At 40.7% G+C, this 19,017-nt stretch overlaps 1 protein-coding gene across 10 annotated transcripts in view; it reads right to left on the bottom strand.

Annotated features, from left to right (window-relative positions):
* CPQ (carboxypeptidase Q) overlaps positions 1–19,017 on the bottom strand; it is a 192,508-nt gene that overhangs the window by 117,879 nt on the left and 55,612 nt on the right. For all 10 annotated transcript variants that reach the window (XR_005816635.1, XR_005816634.1, XR_005816636.1 and 7 more), the window contains one exon: positions 17,380–17,587. Coding sequence is in view for 7 of the 10 variants with exons in the window: in XM_040546594.1 (XP_040402528.1) it covers positions 17,380–17,587 (208 nt within the window). In the remaining 3 variants the exon portion in view is untranslated. The remainder of the gene's footprint in view (positions 1–17,379; positions 17,588–19,017) is intronic.

Here is a 19,017-nt window from a genome sequence, read left to right as displayed (position 1 = left end):
GAAATATAACCCCATTCACTCAGAGACATACTTAGTTGGGACAAGCAGCATGCAAGCAGAAAGGGAATGTTACAATCCTAATAAATGGATATGAAGTCTGATCTTCTTCTCAAAAGAATCCACGTCATTTATTTTCAGTTCCCTTGGCAGTTATCTCCTACTTGTCCAATGGCTGACAACCTAACTGTAGAGGTTTTGAAGAATGTATGTAAAAATGGACAGTGGAGACATGTAGAGCATTAAAATTAAGGTACTTAGCATCAGATCTCAATTCTTTATTTGCTAATGAACTACTGCAGTCAGCAGAAGACCGAAATGGGAGCTCAGCATGCAGACTACTGCTATTTGGTTATTTGCTGTGTCTTGGAGAAGCTGCTTAATTTTCTGTTAAAAAGAAAAATACATATCATCATGAGTCATGGATCTGGCCTACTGCATCTTTTGGCAAACTAAATTTAAGCCAGTGTATACTAGCAGCATGAATATTTGGGCATCCAGGAGGACTACAAAATCCAAGAGAATCCCCAGGCAAAGTAATGACTTCATCCAAGGGCAGAACGTGAATGCGTGGACTGGGAAGTTGGGTTTCTTTTACCTGATGGGTCATGGGCGTGAATCCTCACAGGGACGGCTCCTCTGGACTGTGTATCACCACGGCATATGTTTCTTTGCAGGGGGGAATACAAATGCCATGCTATTCCCCAGTGATTTTCTGTTCTGTTTCCAAGTGCCTGATGAGTCCAGACACAAGTGGCAGGAAGAAGGCAATGCCTCCCTCAAATGCTTTTGCAGACCAGATGCAAACTGAGGAAACTTCAACCAGTTTTTGGTTTCTTACCATCAGTTCGCCTACCGGACAACCTGCTGGGTGGAGGCCCTAAAATTTTGGTAGAGATTTTCATGGAACTGGTGCCTCTTTTATCAGGTAGAACCACCAATTCCCAAAGCCTGATCTTTCCCTGGTATTTAAGACATACTTATTATCTAAATCAAGGGACTAAAATCTAATACCGGCTCCATCCTTAGCTGTTTTTTTTCAAGAATAGTTAGTTTAAAATATCTTTATTCACAGCTTTAGTATCAGAGTACATCCTGGCCATCTATTAATTGCTATAATCAGCACATGTTAAACACCCACTGCCAGTGAATCATTCTGCAGGATGAATATCTGTCCCATACTATTTGTCCTTTAATTTATTACACGGGGAAAAAAACTTGTATTGGAATCTCTTCTTCTAGAAACTTGTGTTTACATTTGCTGGAGAAACAGTGTTTGCAGATGTACGTGACGCAGTATTTCCATGGAAGAGAAAGAGAGATCAAAGGAAGCTGCCTTCCTCTGGAACAGGCGGCCAGTGAAAGTCCTTATTTCCTGAGGAATTTAATTCTACAGTCTTGGACCACCTTTGAGAAATAATGACTCCTACACCAGCTTTGTCAGAATGTGGTCCATAATACCAGAGAAGCATAATACACAGTTTACAGTCTTCATCCTGTATTTTTAGATACCACAGGCCCATAAAATGGAACAGCAGTACAGAAGGTTCCTTACCTTGAATCTGACTAAATCAAATTTATCAAACGGTAGTACCAGATCTGCAGAACTTCTTTTGTTCCCATCAGAACTATGCTCTGTCAAGTTCACCTTTATCTAGCCACTCTTCATTCATGAAATGACCACATCTAAGCATCAGATCAACGTGATCTTGGTCCTATTGCTACAGAAATATGTCTTAAGGAAGAAAGAACATGCAGACTTTGTGTCATCCCCTTATTATTATACTGGAGTCCACGTTGTCTTAACGATTCACCCCACAATTCCCTGAGGTTGTTTAAAAGTAGGAAAAGAGCACTGAATGGTGAGAGCTTCATCACTACTCACAGGTGCTGAATCAGGAACAACCTGGCACATTTTAGCAGAGAACTCAGGAAGACATAAATGTTGTCTCTCTCTTAAACATTATCATTGCAACAAAGGTGGATCATCTTCTGGCCTGGATGTGACGATGCCAGTTCCAGAACATTAAATTCTATCAGATGAGCTTACGGTAGCCTCTGAGTACTGTCTCCATGACTTTGCTTGGGAGTGAGAAGTTCAGTAGAAAGTGGCAGCTGGCACATTCAGTTTCTTTGGGGTTTAATGCTTAACCACCTGAACAAGAAACTATTATCTGAATATTTCTGTCTTGCACTTCATAATTAACCACTTCCCAGAACTAAGGTAATGATGTTGGGTAGGAGAGGCAACTCTGTAGGTCAGCTCAAAATCCAAGAGCAATTACTTTACATTTGTAACCAAAACAAATGTGCCTCACATGACAGGCACCACACGGATTACATCAAGTGGTCAACTGAAGAGGAAAAATCTCTTTAGAAACAATCAATGGCAAGCCCCAGCCTCATACTGCCTTCAGTTTTCCCTGGGATTTGCCCCTGCAGGATGAGAACTCCCCAGCACAAAGCAGCAGCGCCGGGGAAGCCGCATCCATCGCACATGTGAGCACTCAGCAGGGTGACGGCAGAGCGGGCTTACAGTTAAATACCACAAAAGTACATCAAGTTGACAGAAAAAGACAGAATGAGTATTTCAATACAGCTTTTCCACACTATGTATTCATTCAAAAACGTGCTCCTAGCACATGACATGACAGCCTATTCACGGCTGAGCCACGGAGCTGCAAGTCACAGCCTTCAGACCTGCACACCACTTCCTTCCTCCTCCCTAAACTGCGCCGACTCATTTCATCGACCACCGAAAGGGTTTCAATCATCTGCCACTTTGCAGGCCACACTGCAAGTCTCTTGCTGCAGCACAGCAAAAAAATAAAATAAAATGATCCCTGTACTTAATTTCAAACAAATGGGAGAAGGAGGAAAGACTATCTGCACCACTTCAAAAAGGGACTGCAGTAATCCAGCTGTCCGGGATTAAGGCCAGGGGAAGGCTGTTGGTTTACGATGGGATGGGAGGGGAAGGGAGCTAGAAATTTGGCATCTCCACCAATGCAGTCTTCACACTGCAGCTTGTTATCTCCTGTGGGGGTACTGTTCCCATGGTGAAGATTGTACCAGGTCAAAGATTGAAGCAGTAGGTCACGTTGTGGCATCCTCAATTCATTTACCTTGCTTTAGTAAATTTGTAATAGGCAGGTCACATAGAGAGTGCTTTTATTCATCACAGTTAAATATTTTTGTGCCATTCGTTATGAATGTGAAAGAGTGATTTTGCTTTTTGTGGTATCAGTTTTCCTTCATTTTTATTCTCTTCAAAAAGCATAAAAACCAAGTGTAAGAAAACTCTTTAAAAAGGCTATTTCCAGATCTCTTTTAAAATGTTCAAAGAAGTTTGTAATAAACGTTATTATTATTACTTTTGTATTGATCTTACGTATTGATACACACATCCAACCAATTTTGATCTCGATTGTAGAACAAAACCTTTAAACGGGCATGTTTGTTAAAGCTGTAGCAGAAAATCATTTTATATTCTTTTAAAGGCAAAGGTTTGATTAAACCTGAGATGCTGCAGCAAAAAATGAAGAGAGCTCTGAAAACAAAGAGGTTCTTCACATATGACTGTCTAGAGAGCCTTAGATAAACTGAGGTTTCTTAATTATGAATTTGGTTTTAAACTAATTGTACAGTATTATGCTGTTTAAGATAAATAATTTGTGTGGATACTATAGGATACTATACTATATCCTACTTAGTATCCTACTTTAGTATCCTACTATAGGATACTAAACTATATCCTACTATAGGATATAGTTTATAACTGCAGCTCACTCACCAGGGAAGACAGGGACAAAGCTGACTCTCAGTCTACACCACAGGAGGTGGAAGCTTTGAGTTACGTGATGGGAAAGACACCACATTACCTACTTTCACTGCACACGTACCCCAGGTCAGTGCTGCATCCGAACAGCAACGTGCTGTCTTTATTCATGGCAGTACACAATGGTCCCTCATCTCTGGTTCCGCTTGGTTCTACATCCTAGCTTTATGTTGGTATTAGCAATTATAATCCACATTACAGTTAAATATGTGGTTTCAGATAAATGAAAGGAAAAAAGGATCAGTTCTCTGCTTCAAAGATTCATCAAGAGATTTTAAAGTGCTCAAGGAAGCAAAATGAAGTTATTGAAACCAGGCTATTATCTTTTTTACCACCCTGAGAGAAGAAACCCTTATCTATTCCTAAGATACAAATGTAAACGAAAATGCAATTATAGACAAAAAAGATTCTTTAAAAACACACAAAAATTATTTACAGCAGTTCAAACATCTTCAATGCCACTGGATCCAAGCAGTTAAAATTACTGCAACTAGCTGCTCTCTCTTCAACTTCTTGGTGGCTTAATTAAATGTATTAAACGATTCTCTGTTAAGCAGGGAAATGTTTTGTTGGGATTTCTTGTTTTTTCCTTTAGACATACTTTTTCCCTAATTGGGAAACAGAAATGAATTTTCTTTGTGCTTTCAACAGAAACTTGCAGCAAGTGATTTGACAGACAGGAAAAACATGTATTTTCCCATCTACATATTATTGTCTGGATCTTAAATAACTAGCATTCATGCTTTATGATATTGCACAATCCTAAGCTTACAGGTCACTAAAACAGCTTTAAATGTGCTGCACAGACAAATAGAAAAACAAAACCTCTGCATCAGTTACAGCATGCCCAGCGATCAGAAGCTCTCTCAGCAGCTTTAGGCACTCCCGAGGACTGTCTCAGTGCCTCCACCTGCCTCTGTACAAACACCTTCTCCAAGCGCCACCATTCAACCCCTCAATTTGTGGATCTGCCTGAAACATGCTTGCTCACGCAGCAGGACGTGCGTTTCCAAGAAAAGCTGGATGTCATCTCCTCACTTTTGTGTCACAAGTTTTACTACACCTGCTGAGCCCTAAGTACCTCACAACTGTTCTCAGCAAATACGGCAAGGACCCTGTATGAGCCACCCTATCAGGCACACACTGTACATTCAATTTCTTCATCCCAAAGACAAGTAGATCACACTTCATTCTGCCGAGTAATTAAGATTTCTACCAATTTGTCAAGATTATTCTGAATTGTTGTTCTGTCCTCCAGATTATGTAGTATTTTATCTTTATGACCCTGGCAATACTTGCAATCGCATTCTTCCTTCCCTCATGCTGCTCCAGCCATCACCAGATTTGGAAGCCTGCACTGAAGTGTGACCGAGAACATCCCCTTACTTCTTAATTCACAGAAAAACCTGATACAGATAAATAGAAATGCAAGTAATTTGAGTGTTAGCCATTGCTGACTTTCTGCAACAAATAATGTCAACCATTCTGAATGGCCTGTTGGTTATTCTACAGGGATGAGGAGGGTTAAGTCCACATATAAAGAATATAAAGCTTTATATATTTTAATATAATGTAGAACATTATCATTACCAAACGTGTTGAAATTTCACCAACCCATCAAAGCCAGCTTATTTATATTTCTTAATACTTAACTGCATCTCTTTCCTGAAATTCACCATTTAAATATGTCTAGGCAATTTTAAATTAGACTACCAAATTAATCAATGAAAAAGTAGACGCACCATACTTGGTGGGTAAGGGTACAATCCAATTATCCTGTCTAACTTATTTGAAGGTTGGAAACTCTAATGAATGAGAAAAAAAACCTTCAGACTCAGGCTTGCTATAAATAGGCTTATTAACTATAGGCTATTTATATGCACAGTGTAACAGCTGCAGACTTCCAGAAAGACTTGCTGAGCAACTTGCAGAATGTGTTAAGATACAGTCAAATAAAGTATCATCTGAGCATTAATTCCAGTTAAGTGAATAGATCCTGGAGCACTTTAGCATATAAACTGAGGTCAGTGGACTTGAGGCAGAAGCAGAGAACATAGATCCAAGACATCTAAATCTCTGACTTCAGGTTTGCAATGCCAAGAAACAAAATCACACACGCCAGCAGACCACAAGCTGTAGTATCTGCTTGTAAGATAAGACAGAGAGGAACATTCTTGTCAACAGTTCAAGATCTTGTTTTTCCTTTCCTTCACAATGAATAACGTGATCTCAGGTCCTCTTCCTGATTATTTGAAAGGGGAAGAGTGGTGAGGACATCACGTTTTAGAGCTCAGTAATCACTCTGTTGGCAAGAAGCTGGATGACAGATATTTCCCATTTGGAATGGTAGAACATGCTCTACTCTGCTGAGCAGCACACCACAGAAGAAGGTGTCCTGAAACTGTCGTATATATAGCTTACAGCAACAAATTCCATTAGAGTGAAGGAATATTATTTCATGAAATACCTTCTCTCACAAGCAGTACATTAAACTTGGCACACATAAAGGATGAGAAAAGCCTTTGTCCACTTAACATCAGTGAAAGCACAAACTAAGCACAATGAGCATTAGACCAGGCACACGATTAAAACATAAAGCCCAGAATATTAAACAATACAGAAGTACTGAGACAGCATTAACATCCCTCCCTGCTGAGCTAAAATATTTAAACCACAAGTAAAATTCTACTTTATTTGCTTGCTTCTCTGCACTCGAGGAAAAAACCACTGATTTGATGCAACTTCTAAATCAGTATAGTTTACAGACTATTGATTCATCTTACATCATGGTATTATTCCACTCTCCACCCTGTATACGATAATTTAAATATGAATAGATGAAATGGGATTTGGGGTGGGGGGTGGTGGTGAAGTAGTTTATACCAAGACATTATACACTGGTCTTGAGACTAACATTTCACAAAGAGGTCCTAAATTCCAACACTGCAATAGATATCAGATGTCAAGGGACTGTGCAACTATTAGAAGAACAAGCATTTTCGTTTATTTTTGTTCAAATTTGTAAATCAGCCTATGGAATAAATGACAGAATAAAAACTAATGGGGAAAACAAATGCACACAGTGAGAAACACTTTTCAGCATGTCTAAAGATGTAAACCTAAAAAACCTGTAGGACAAATACTTTTTTTCTCTTAAAGGCACTTTAACAGGCCCTTTGATTTTATTCCTTTGTAACTTCAATAAAAAAGTGTAATCTGTGTACTGGAAACTCCCAGAATTTGTACGCTAAAGGTGAATATCTAACCATGAATAAGTTTCCTGAAAAAAAAAAAAAAAGTAAAGATACAAAAAAAAAAAGGAAATTTACTTTGTATTTGAAAAATCAAGTAAGTGTGGTACTTATTTTATGTATATTTATGTTTTCAAATTACCTCATATGTTTACACTTCCATTTCCAGTTTGCACATTGTCAGTGTAGGATCTCAGTCTTAAACACAGAAAGCAGTTAACTTTTCTGACTAGTATGACTGAAAGAAGTCAGAATCCCAGAGTGGCTGAGGCTGGCAGGGAGCTCTGGAGGACCCCTGGTGCCACCCGTGCCCAAGCAGGGACACCCAGAGCAGGGTGCCCAGCACCACGTCCAGGCGGCTTCTGAAGGGCTCCAAGGAGGAGACCCCACAGCCTCTGGGCAGCCTGTGCCAGGGCTCCGTCACCCGCACAGTACAGAAGTGCTCCTGGTGCTCAGGGGGAGCCTCCTGGGGGCCAGTTTGTGCCCAGGGCCTCCTGTCCTGGCACTGGGCACCACTGGACACAGCCCGGCTCTGTCCTCCCTGCACCCTCCCCTCAGGGATTTACAGACAGTGATGAGATCCCCCTAAGCCTCCTCTTCTCCAGGCTGAGCAGTCCCAGCTCTCAGCCTCTCCTCAAAGGAGAGCTGCTCCAGGCCCTTCACCATCTCCATGGTCCTTCATTGGACTCTGTCTGCTACGTCCATGTCCCTCTTGTACAGGTGTATTGGGTTCATGTGGCAAGGTTTTGGTACCAGGGGGCTGCAGGGGTGGCCTCTGCGAGAAGAGTCCAGAAGCTGCCCCATGTTAGATAAGGGCCAGTTTCAGCCAGCTCCTAAGGGACCCACTGCTGCCCAGAGCTGAGCCAATAAGCCATGTTGTTTGTGCCTCTGGGAGAGCAGATTTTAGAACGGGAAAAAACCTGCTGGGCAACAGCAGCTGGGAGAGAGCAGTGAGAAGCAGCCCTGCAGACCCCCAGGTCAGTGCAGCAGGAGGGCAGGAGGTGCTCCAGGCAGGCAGCAGCAGTTCCACTGCGGCCTGTGGAGAGGCCCCTGGTGGAGCAGGCTGTCCCCCTGCAGCCCATGGGTCCCACATGGAGCAGATCTCCACGCTGCAGCCCGTGGAGGAGCCCCCGGTGGAGCAGGTGGATGTGGCCCGGAGGAGGCTGCGGCCCATGGAGAGCCCCCGCAGGAGCAGGCCCCAGGCCGGAGCTGCAGCCCGTGGAGAGGAGCCCACGCAGGAGCAGGGGGTCTGGGGGGAGCTGCCGCCCGTGGGGGACCCGTGCTGGAGCAGTTTGCTCCTGGGGGATGGACCCTGCGGTACGGAGCCGTGTGGGAGCAGTTCTTGAAGAGCTGCTGCCTGTGGGCAGCCCCCGCAGGCTCAGTTCGGGAAGGACGGCATCCCGTGGGAGGGACCCCATATTGGAGCAGGGGCAGAGAGTTACGATGAAGGAGTGGCAGAGATGAAGCATCAGGGACTGACCGCAGCCCCCATTCCCTGAACTCCAGCATCTCTGTCACTGCAGCCAAGGCTGCCTTTGACCTACATACTTCCAAGCCCCTCACTGTTGGTGAGAATCAAGACCAGCAGAGCACCTCTCCTCATTGTTTCCTCTATCACTTGGAGAAGGAAGTTATTAGCAGTGCATTCCTGAATTGCTTATGTCTAGATTATGTTGTCCCTCCAACAGATATCCTTGTGGTTGAAGTCCCTTATGAGGACCAGGACCTACAAACATGAAGCTGCTCCTATCTGTCAACCATGTAAATCAGAAATTTGTCAAAAAATTTCTTCTACCTGTTAAAATGAATTAGAAGTATATTTGCTCTCAATGAAATTCTAGATAACTTGCATATTACTTCATGATATATTGTTGGTATAAGCACCAATAGTAACTGAGAAACTCTATAAACAAAACTTGTTCTTTGACATAATTAAGATTTTATGCCAGCCTTACAAGACCTTTAATGTTTCATACACTATCAGTTTGAATAAACCTTACTGGTATAATGTCCTTTACAGTTTATTTTGCTTTGACAAACCACAATAAATCATTTTGCATTGTTGTGCCTACAATGTACAGTAAAGCAACAGTGGCAAAGTGCAAGGCCTTTAACATCTTAGAAGCCGAAGATACTCTTTTTAGGCTGATGAAACTGTATAAAGAACTGTATAACAATGGTTTAAGATAATAAGAATGAATGATATCTGAGTTTTGAAGCACATACTAGTGAAGCAAACCAAGAAGTTGAATCTAATTCTCTTAAAGAGCACAGCAACTGTGGTCAGCTCATCATTTTCACCATCTCTACTTCTTGTTCTTATAAAGCGGAAATGTGAAGCATGAAATCCTAACAAGTGAATTCACAGTATGTGAAGACTACCCATATTGTTGCAGCTGGTTCAATGTTTCTCAAGAATACCATGTCTGTGCCCATCAAAACTATGAACCCTACATGACTGAGTAATCATTTCTCTCAGCTGCTGCAACCATACATTTCTTGCCATAACACCTCTACTGTTGAACCACTTTGGTTAACATTTCAGTGTGACTGACCAAGTTCTTTCCCACTTTCACCTCAGCCCCAGCCTGAACATTTTAGATTTCACTGCTTTTAGTGTTTCCCCTCTACTTCAGTGACAATGTTAGCTCCATCAACCAGATCTTCCTCCACATTGGTACCATGTGTTGGAACCTCTGAATCTACACTGAACAGATCATCCAACCCACATGTTCTTAAATATGCAGTTTTCCACTAGACTTGCGTGGAAAACGTGAATTTTTTAGCACTGCATTCATCTCCTGGACTGCAGACTCACTAGGACATGAAACTGTCTTGGTAGTCCTCCTTCTCTTGTACAAGGTCTGGCACACGGTCTGCACCTAACAAATAAAAGCATATTACTACAGCTATTTGACTACTACTGTAGTGAACAGATGTTTTTACACTAATCCTTGACACCTGGCACTAGCATTTCTGGCACCTACTTATTCATAATGAAAAGTACAATATAGTTTCTCTCCTCCTTCCTCCTCAATATTGTGCTTTTTTTACTTCATGCCTCAGGCCAGTACTACATCTGCCAAAGCCAGGACTACCCTTTAGATACTCTCGTGTATTAGAATGCAAGAAGGATCCAGTGTAATTTTAGAAGATAACTTTTTCAATGTGGAGAAAAAAAAAAAAGAAGTTTTCACAATTGTTCTCTAAACCCTGTGCGTATTTGTGAATTATTACTGAAATAAAATCCCATAGTAATTCTTCAAACTGCTGTGTGGGAGTAAAGACAAAGGAATGGGTAGGAAGAAAAAAATATTACAGTGTATCTGCTTATACTAGTATCATCAAAAAGACTACAAAACTGTGTGCTTAGATAAATTTGCTAGCCCACAGAACAAGCAATCTAAATGTTACATTTTAATTTCTAGTGTCACAATTTAGTAGGTTGCAGTTGAGGAAGCAGAGTAGCTAAAACCCATGCTCAGATTACTGTACAGAAGGAAGGCCTGACAAGGAGTTTTGGGCAGCATTCAGTTCTTCCAGACTCCAATTGACTCTGGTGAAGAAGGCCACCAAGATGTCCTCATCCCTGGTCACTGTAACACTGGCACTGCAGGAACCTAGATTATAACCAGGTGCCTGCCAGCAGGTTGACTTAGCCCATTTTAAGAAGGTCCTGCCCCCACTGGACACCAGCACTGAAGACAATTAAGGCTAACGTATTGTTCCTTCAGGAAGGTGATAGTTTCCCTGCTGAGGCCGCACCTCAAGTACTGTGTTCAGTTTTGGGCCCCTCAGTACAAGAATGACATCAAGGCCCTGGAAACATGTCCAGAGAAGGGCTACGAAGCCGGTGAAGGGCCTGGGACACAAGTCCTGTGAGGAGTGGCTGAGGGAACTGGGGTTGTTTAGTCTGGGGAAGAGGAGGCTCAGGGGAGACCTTATTGCTCTCTATAGATACCTGAACGGAAGGTGTGGGGAGCTGGGGGTTGGTCTCTTCTCACAGATAACTAGTGACAGGACAAGAGGGAATGGCCTCAAGTTGCGCCAGGGGAGGATCAGGTTGGAAATGAGGAGACATTTCTTCTCAGAAAGAGCAGTCAGGCACTGGGACGGGTTGCCCAGGGAGGTGGTGGAGTCACCGTCCCTTGGGGTGTTCAAGGAAAGGTTGGACGTGGTGCTTAGGGACATGGTTTAGTGGGTGATATTGGTAGTAGGGTGATGGTTGGACCAGGTGATCGTGGAGGTCTTTTCCAACCTTAATGATTCTGTGATTCTAAGACCTCGCAAAGATCAGCAACGATGGCTGACCAGGCCCTTTTCCCTATTCTCAGCTCCCTGTTTATACATATGGTCTAGTCATTGTGGTAACATCTGAACATTACAAAGGTCACATTGCACTGGTGAATGTAAACTGATGCCTTCCAGCAAAACTATCAGAAGAATCATTTTTAAAAAGATGTAAGCCACTTTGAATCTTTCGTCCACATATACACATTCACTTGTTCCACCGATATTTCAAACACAATCTAAGTGGTACAATGTTTTTTGACCACTGCCCCTTAACAACATCAATCATGTCCATACAAATCACCTGTAAGATGTATTTGTTGCATACACAGATATTGAGGTTTCTAAAAGAAATGCCTACTTAAATGCATTCAGAATCAGAAGAAAAACTATTGCCAAGTTCTCCCCAGAAGAATTAAATGCTTTTAGTTAGATCTTGAGTTTTAAATGGGCATTTCAAGTTTTAGAAGGTTTGGCAAGCTCTATACACCACAAAATTTAGCATGCACTTCAGACTTACAATTTTGTAGGCCTTCCGGCAGATTGAACAAAGAAAACATCTGAAAAATGGTGAGGTTACAAAGAAAAGGCTTCCTCCATATCAGTTTCACATTAATTTACCTGTTTTAACAATGACAAGACCTCTGTTTAAGAACAAGTGATGGCAGTATTGCCCCTCCTGCAAGGCACACCATAAAAACTATCCCCCAAATAATAGTACGAAGCCCTGTTACTGATACATATGCACACAAACATATATAGGGTACTATTTCTTTCAGCAAATATTGACCCAAAATTTTCAAAGAAAATACAACATTTCCTAACAATGGCAATGTTCCTTCTTCACCCTTTCTCTGGTTTCTTTTCCACTGTTTCTCTTTAATCTTCTTTCCCATTAGTATGCTATCATGAAGTAATGGGCTGGCACTCTGAAAAACCCAATCTCCATAATCACCTCTTGAATTCTGAGGGTAGCTGTGACAAGCATCAACTTACAGTCGCTCAAGACAGCCTCACAGAAGTGCACTTACAAACCCTTCAACGTTTTGGAACGAACAGCAAAACAATCCACATGGAGAAAATGTGATAATGGAGCCATAACGTGATGGCACCAGGCTCTGAAAACATCTCCACTCCAAACTCCATTGCATGCATGGTTTAGTCTGAGCATAGGGATATCTGGAAGCCACATCAAAGGGCTAATGGATAGACATTTTGTTAACGAGTGTAGAACTGATGCCAGGCCATAAAACAACATTGTACTGAGTATTACACATCTTCAGAGAAGCCTTTTTTTCCTGTTTCTTTTATTTTTTTTTTATTTTCTTCTTTTTGGGGTGAGGGGGGCGGGGAAGAGGTCTACAAATTATTTCTTTCCTTATGTGCATGAATGCCTAACAGACTCAGAAGCCTGGACATTTTTCATGTTCTCTTGTTCCCTGGAGTTTTGCCCAGTATCATAAATTCCAAGAGAGGGCTGATTTTTGAAGCAGGGAAAGGAAGAAGAATGAAAAAGTAAATAAGCTGCTATTTCCTTTGTAGAACAGATTCTGTTCCACCAATCGCAAATTGGTAAAAAAATTCACAATCTATTACCTTAGCATCTCTCTTTCTCGGGTCACTCTCAGGACTTCTACTTTCAAAGTGCTGTCCAAACTTGGCTCAGAGCTACAGCACATTCTTTAATGGTCTTTAATGCCCATGGTGTTCAAAATAGAGTCACTTTTCAAATGGTACTTTTTGTAGATATGGCACTCCATAAAAACAGGAGGCAAGAAAGCAGTGCAGAATTCCTGGAACAGCTATTCAGGATTCTAAAAAACCTACTCATAAGCCCCCCTTTTTGTGCTCTACGGTATTTATGCAAGATCACAGAATAATGAGCACCCATTAAAGGTATGTACTTTGTAGGGCGCTTAGGAAACAGTTTTCCCATCACTTAGTAACTGTAAGATAAGTAAAACAGCACTGCACACCAAGAAATATGCAGTATGGAAAGATACTGAAAGTCAGAATTATAGATGAGTTATATCTTTATCCACTTTGATACCTTTGCAGTTAATCAAATATTTTGTGGTTCCGTGTTTGGCACATTAGGTACGTTGAAGCCAGACTAACAAGAAACAGCCACTATTTATATCATTTCCCCAGAGACGGGAATGGTTGCTTCTGCACTTTAAGACCAATCGTGTTACATCTGTACTAAACTGAAAAGACAAACATGTTTTACTGCCAGCTCTGCCTGAATTTCAAATGAAAACCACACTAGTTAACTTGTGAATTTCTCAGTCAGCCAGTCTCCAGTGTCAGCTTACACAGTTTATACAAAACATCTCACCAGTACACAATGCAGTACGCAAGGATGCTAGCAGCATCGTCCCAGGTTCAACAATGTGCTTCAAAAACTCCTTTCCCAAAACAAAAGTCAGGAACAGGCTGTAAATGTATCTCCTCTGCAACAGCCTGGAACTGAGGAGGCTCTGCTACCATATTTTTTCAATTCACAAACTCTTTGGCTAAACTCTCAGGAGTCATACAGGCTGAAATATGTTAAGTCCCACAACCCACAGGTTTTCCACTCTTGCTGCTGTCCTAAGCACCGTGAGAATGTGATTCCAAGCTCAGGAAGGTTGCCAGGGCATCAAGTCATAGCATGTTTGTTCTCACTGTTCCGAACTACTTGTATGTAGAAAAGCTTGATCTTGAATTCATTATCTTATGGGCACAGGCTCACCTCCTTTGGGCATTTAAAGCGATTCAGGCTTCAGCAGGCACTGAACAAGCACCTCAGGAGTGACAGTGAGGACACTGGATGTCTCTGCTCAGAACACAAAGTCATGCCCACTGTGACTTTATGGGTGCTGTCCAGGGAAAGCAGCCCTTCCCTGGCTTAGAAAGGATAATACAAGGAGAAATAGAACAGAGAGATTGATGAGATGGGAGACTTTACTGGCAGCGTGATACAGTGCACTTACTTTTACTCTTCAGATTTTTTATACACCACTTAAAAACTTGGTAGTGCAAAGTTGCAGCTTATGGTAGGTTTCAAAGTACATTTATCTTGGAGCAATAGATGCTAAAGCACTTGTTTACTGCTACTGGCTGGCCACGTTGGAACGGAGCAATTGATGCTGAAGCATTTGTTTACTGCTACTGGCTGGCCAAACAGAAAGGATATATCAGAGCAGAAACTCGAAGTATCTCTGGGTTAACTGTTCAGCCAACTGTTACTGGGAGCAGAGTTTCCTCAAAAAGCAACAGGACACCTGCACTCAAGTCACGTCAATTGCTTTTGAAGATGCACACATTCCTGAGAGCTTGATGCTTCCACAAAGCAGTAATTAGATTTCTCTTATTGCTTTAAGTTATTCAGAAACGTAGATGTATTAAAGTTAAGCACAGGAACCTAAATAGAGGTCTGCAAGTTCAACAGTTCCACCAGTTGTCATGATAACAAACATTTGTTGCAGCAGCAAAAAAAAAGTAAGTATTACAAAAGTTTAAGAACACTAAGTCTAAAATACAGCAAATTGGTAGGAAAATATGTCAAAAGTATTTCAACTTTATTTTCTGTTTTCAGTAACTTTTTTCTAGTTTTACACCCCTCTCTCCTCCCTCCACTGTCAGATGCAACACGCAAAAAAACACAAAAAACACTTGGAAAAATGACTTAAAAAGGAGACACCGAACTGGTCATGCTGCAAGAGCGGTCAAATAATAACAATAATCAACTCCGCTTGCAACAGAGCAAATTTGCACACAATTATGGTTTCGGTTCTCGGTGATTACATTTAATAAACATGCTAAAGTCTCACAGGAGGAATTAATGAATTATTTATAACCCAGGCAGTATATTAACTTCTAGTCAATACATGGACAAGTACAAACATTCCTAACGTGCAGTTACATCTAGAACTGTGTCACTTCTCACCAGGCTTCACGGTGACCCTCGTTTTCAATTACGTTTCGGTTTTTTTAACTTATAATTAGCCGTGATATCTGTGATCATGTTTCACAGACTGCAGCCTAATTTTCAGCTCTCTGACTTCAGACCTTTGTAATAGCTATTCCACCCGCTGCTAATTTCTCACCCCGAGTTCAGAGATCCAGATTTGCTTTTGTTTCAGTTCAAACTTTAAATTGAAATTTTGGCCCACGGAAACAGCACCTTTCTCTTCCACTGGACTTGTAATGCATTTCCAAACACTCTGGTATAAAAGACATTGTAAGAGTTTGGGTCTGCAGTGTATTTTATTGCCTGAATAGTTAGATGGTTCCAGTTTTTAATGGAGTAACAAAGTAGAATTAAGAGTGCTGAAGCATCCATTAAGGTTCCAAGAGGAACTGAGTACTATACAAAACTAAACATTCACTTGTTTTATTTTTCTGTTTCTTGGTTACTTTTTCAAAGTGTGTACACTACCACTCCCATTAACATCAGCAGGGGGCTTGTAAATAAGTCTTTACCAAGTGTTTCAAAAACCTGAGCTTCTCAGAGTAAGAAGTGAAGCGATCACAATCCATTTCATTACTTAAAGAAACAGGAGTCTGATAGCAAAGGGAAAATAAAGTACGTGCAAGCATCTTTAAGCATACTTGAAGGTTACATTTGGACACTTTATAATCTGAGTTGAAATGCCATAATTTTGAAATCCACCAAACATAATTCAGGGAAGATAGCATACTAGCTGATTAGAAGCATTAATAAAACTTCAGGTGATATATAACTAAATTAGCTGTTCCCTACTTTAAAAGTTTGGGCACCATCTTTAACTCAGTCCACGTGTTTCATAAAACTAAACCAATCAACCACAAATGATCATTACTTTTTTTTTCTTGCCCAGCGATCAAGCTGCAGAAATTGTGCATTTGTGCTAACACTGAGGATTTTGAGACCTCACAAGCCAAAACCACAAAATTTCTATTTCAGAACAGGTAAACCCTTGTAAGAACTACGGCTGGTTTAAAGGACGGAGATAGTCATTCAATTTTCCGTTGAAGTTAGAAAACTACAATGTTTACAAAAATGAATCACAGCTCAGTAGATGTACTTCAGCAGCAATTCCTAGTGCTGCTGTGAGTGAGGCTGCATCAGCATTTTCATGATATACCACACTGCCAGAAAATTCATTCTCTCTTGTAAGCTGACATAGAAGAGACGGCATACTAGAACAAGTCCTCCAGCACAATAAATTTAGTTTGTATGATTTTTGGCCAGGAAATTGGAAGAAAAGAGAAAGCAAGAAGAAAGTCTTAAAATGGAAATGAGCAATTTAGGATCAACCAATGTTCAAACAGAACTAGTAGCTACTTTTTAGTGTTGACGGCTTATTGCTCCAACCTGACACGCATACAATTACAGCTAAATGCAGCAATGGTCTGCATAAGAAAAAAAATATTTTAAAAAAAAGTTTAACTGACATTCTGTATTCACTTTTACAGTTGAAGAAAAACTCGGACAAACAATTTTATTTTCAGACAGCAGAATCTGGCTTATTTGGCTGATAAAGAAACCGCTTGCAGATTATAAACAGAACAACATGCAAACTCAGAGCAAAAATCCTTATGGTAACTATAACTTTCTTTTAGTTATTAAGAATAATAACTGTATTGTTGCAGTGCTAGGATTTCACTTCTGCTTCCATACATGCTCTGTGGCATCTGTGCAGATGGCACTAGTTAATGCGAGCTTTAAGCTACGGAAACAACGTAGGAGGTTAAATTGTGTACAATTTAGTTGAATTTCCTGTTCTTGGAATACAATAATTCTTACAAGTCTTGTAAAATACTACATCAGTACATCCTAGTGCATCAGGACTGAGCCTGGTTGTTTCAAACCTGCTACCTGGTAAAGAATGAAATGCTGAGATATCTGAAATGAGGAAGAACAGGTGACTAAAAGGTGCTTATTTGAGGCATTTCTTAAAAGTGATGTTCTCTGGGTTTGTTTGTTTCTGATTTTTTAAGAGCAAAATAAGTTTCTTCTCATATATTCTCACTCACCTGCTCTGGGTACTTGTTTCCAACTATCTCTGCCACAGTGTTAAAGGAGGGAGAGTCTGGATATGTCCTGGCCCCCATCTTCAGGTACACAACAATCTTAGTGCCCCGCAAAGACATTCGTGACATCATTTCAGCATCTTCCACAGAGATGCAAGCAGTGGGAATCCGGGGTATGCCAGACTGATAATTCTGCCACCCGGTATGTGGGCTATAGAAAAGAAAAATAAAAATACAGTGTTAACAACTTAGCTTGTAAATTATTATCATCGCTACAGAATTATTAAAAAGAATACTTTCACTGCCACCCCCAGCATACCTTCAAAAGAAAGACAGTTACTATGTGGAAATATATCTTTCAATAAAATACCTGAATTGTTTTTATACAAATCAGTATATCTGACTGTCACCATTCTGTATGTCTGGGAAGTTACTCTGTGTCAGCACTATTTAGATCAACATTATGCTTTGATACTAGTCAATAGCACACTTCTTCGCTGCTTCATCAGGAAGAAAAAACAACAAAAAGTCGGTAAGCGAGCAGAAGTAAGTGTAAGAAGTGCATTTTTTTCCTATGACAAGTAATGAAATTAAAGTTCACTACTTCATTTATTTCAATATCAGACTGGCTATCTAAAACACACCTATTTTGAAGAGCACTAATATGACAGACTTCAGAAAAAATAAGACAATGAGACCATAAACTAAATGTACATTTCCTCATTCTCTACAAACTTGAGACTCCAACCACTAACTGTTGATGAAATAAATGAAATTAAAAAAAATCAGTAAACTTTACACAAATTATGCATAAATGAAGAAAAACGTGCCCCACTAGACAAAAAGGCCTCACTCTCTTCTGTATAGGAATAGCTGTGCCTTGTGGAGATTAAATTTTAAATCAAAAAGAAAAAGAGAAAAAAGTTAATGGACAAGTTCCTTAACAAGTTCCTCCAAGTTTGTTTGTTTGTTTTGTTTTTCACATTTAGCCATTATTTACCTATTTCTTACTTTCTGGTGCCTGGGTTGAGATCTTTAGAGCAGATCTGCAGAAAAACTGTATGCAGGGAAAAAAAGGAAGAAATCAGGATGTAGATGTATGCCTGAATTCCTGATATTAAACCATTCATTTCCTTCACTTCCCTCTAATAAATCGGGAACAACACCTCTCCTTGCTTCAGAGCCTGTGATGAGGACAGACTCAAGGAATACCTGAGAACCATTCTGATAGCACAGGAATGACCTGAGATGGACTGGGGTACAACTACATGTCCTAAATCCTAAAGTAAGCTTAGAAGTGCACATTGAAATATTAGGGCAAAGCTCTGCATGGGCAGATCTTCAGTACTGGCCATCCTCTGCACTGAGATTTTAAGCTCAAATAACACATCTGTGACCAGATTTCTCTCTCTTTAGTTAAGGTCTAGTTTGTAATTCTCAGATTTCAGACACTACTCAGGAAAGGCACTTCCAATATCCATAAAATACCCAGTCACGTAAAGGCTTCCTCAGTACCCTTATGAATACGCCATTTATCTCAGTTACTAAATAATGACTATCAGTGAAATGTCTGTGGAATGAAGCTTCCGAAAGTAATTTCTATAGTTTTACCTATCTTTACCTACATGTTACCTACAAAGG

Source organism: Cygnus olor, chromosome 2 (assembly GCF_009769625.2).
Source record: "Cygnus olor isolate bCygOlo1 chromosome 2, bCygOlo1.pri.v2, whole genome shotgun sequence".
Taxonomy (NCBI): domain Eukaryota; kingdom Metazoa; phylum Chordata; class Aves; order Anseriformes; family Anatidae; genus Cygnus; species Cygnus olor.
Note: the sequence above shows the minus strand (reverse complement) of the source record. Positions and strands in the feature narration are given on the sequence as shown.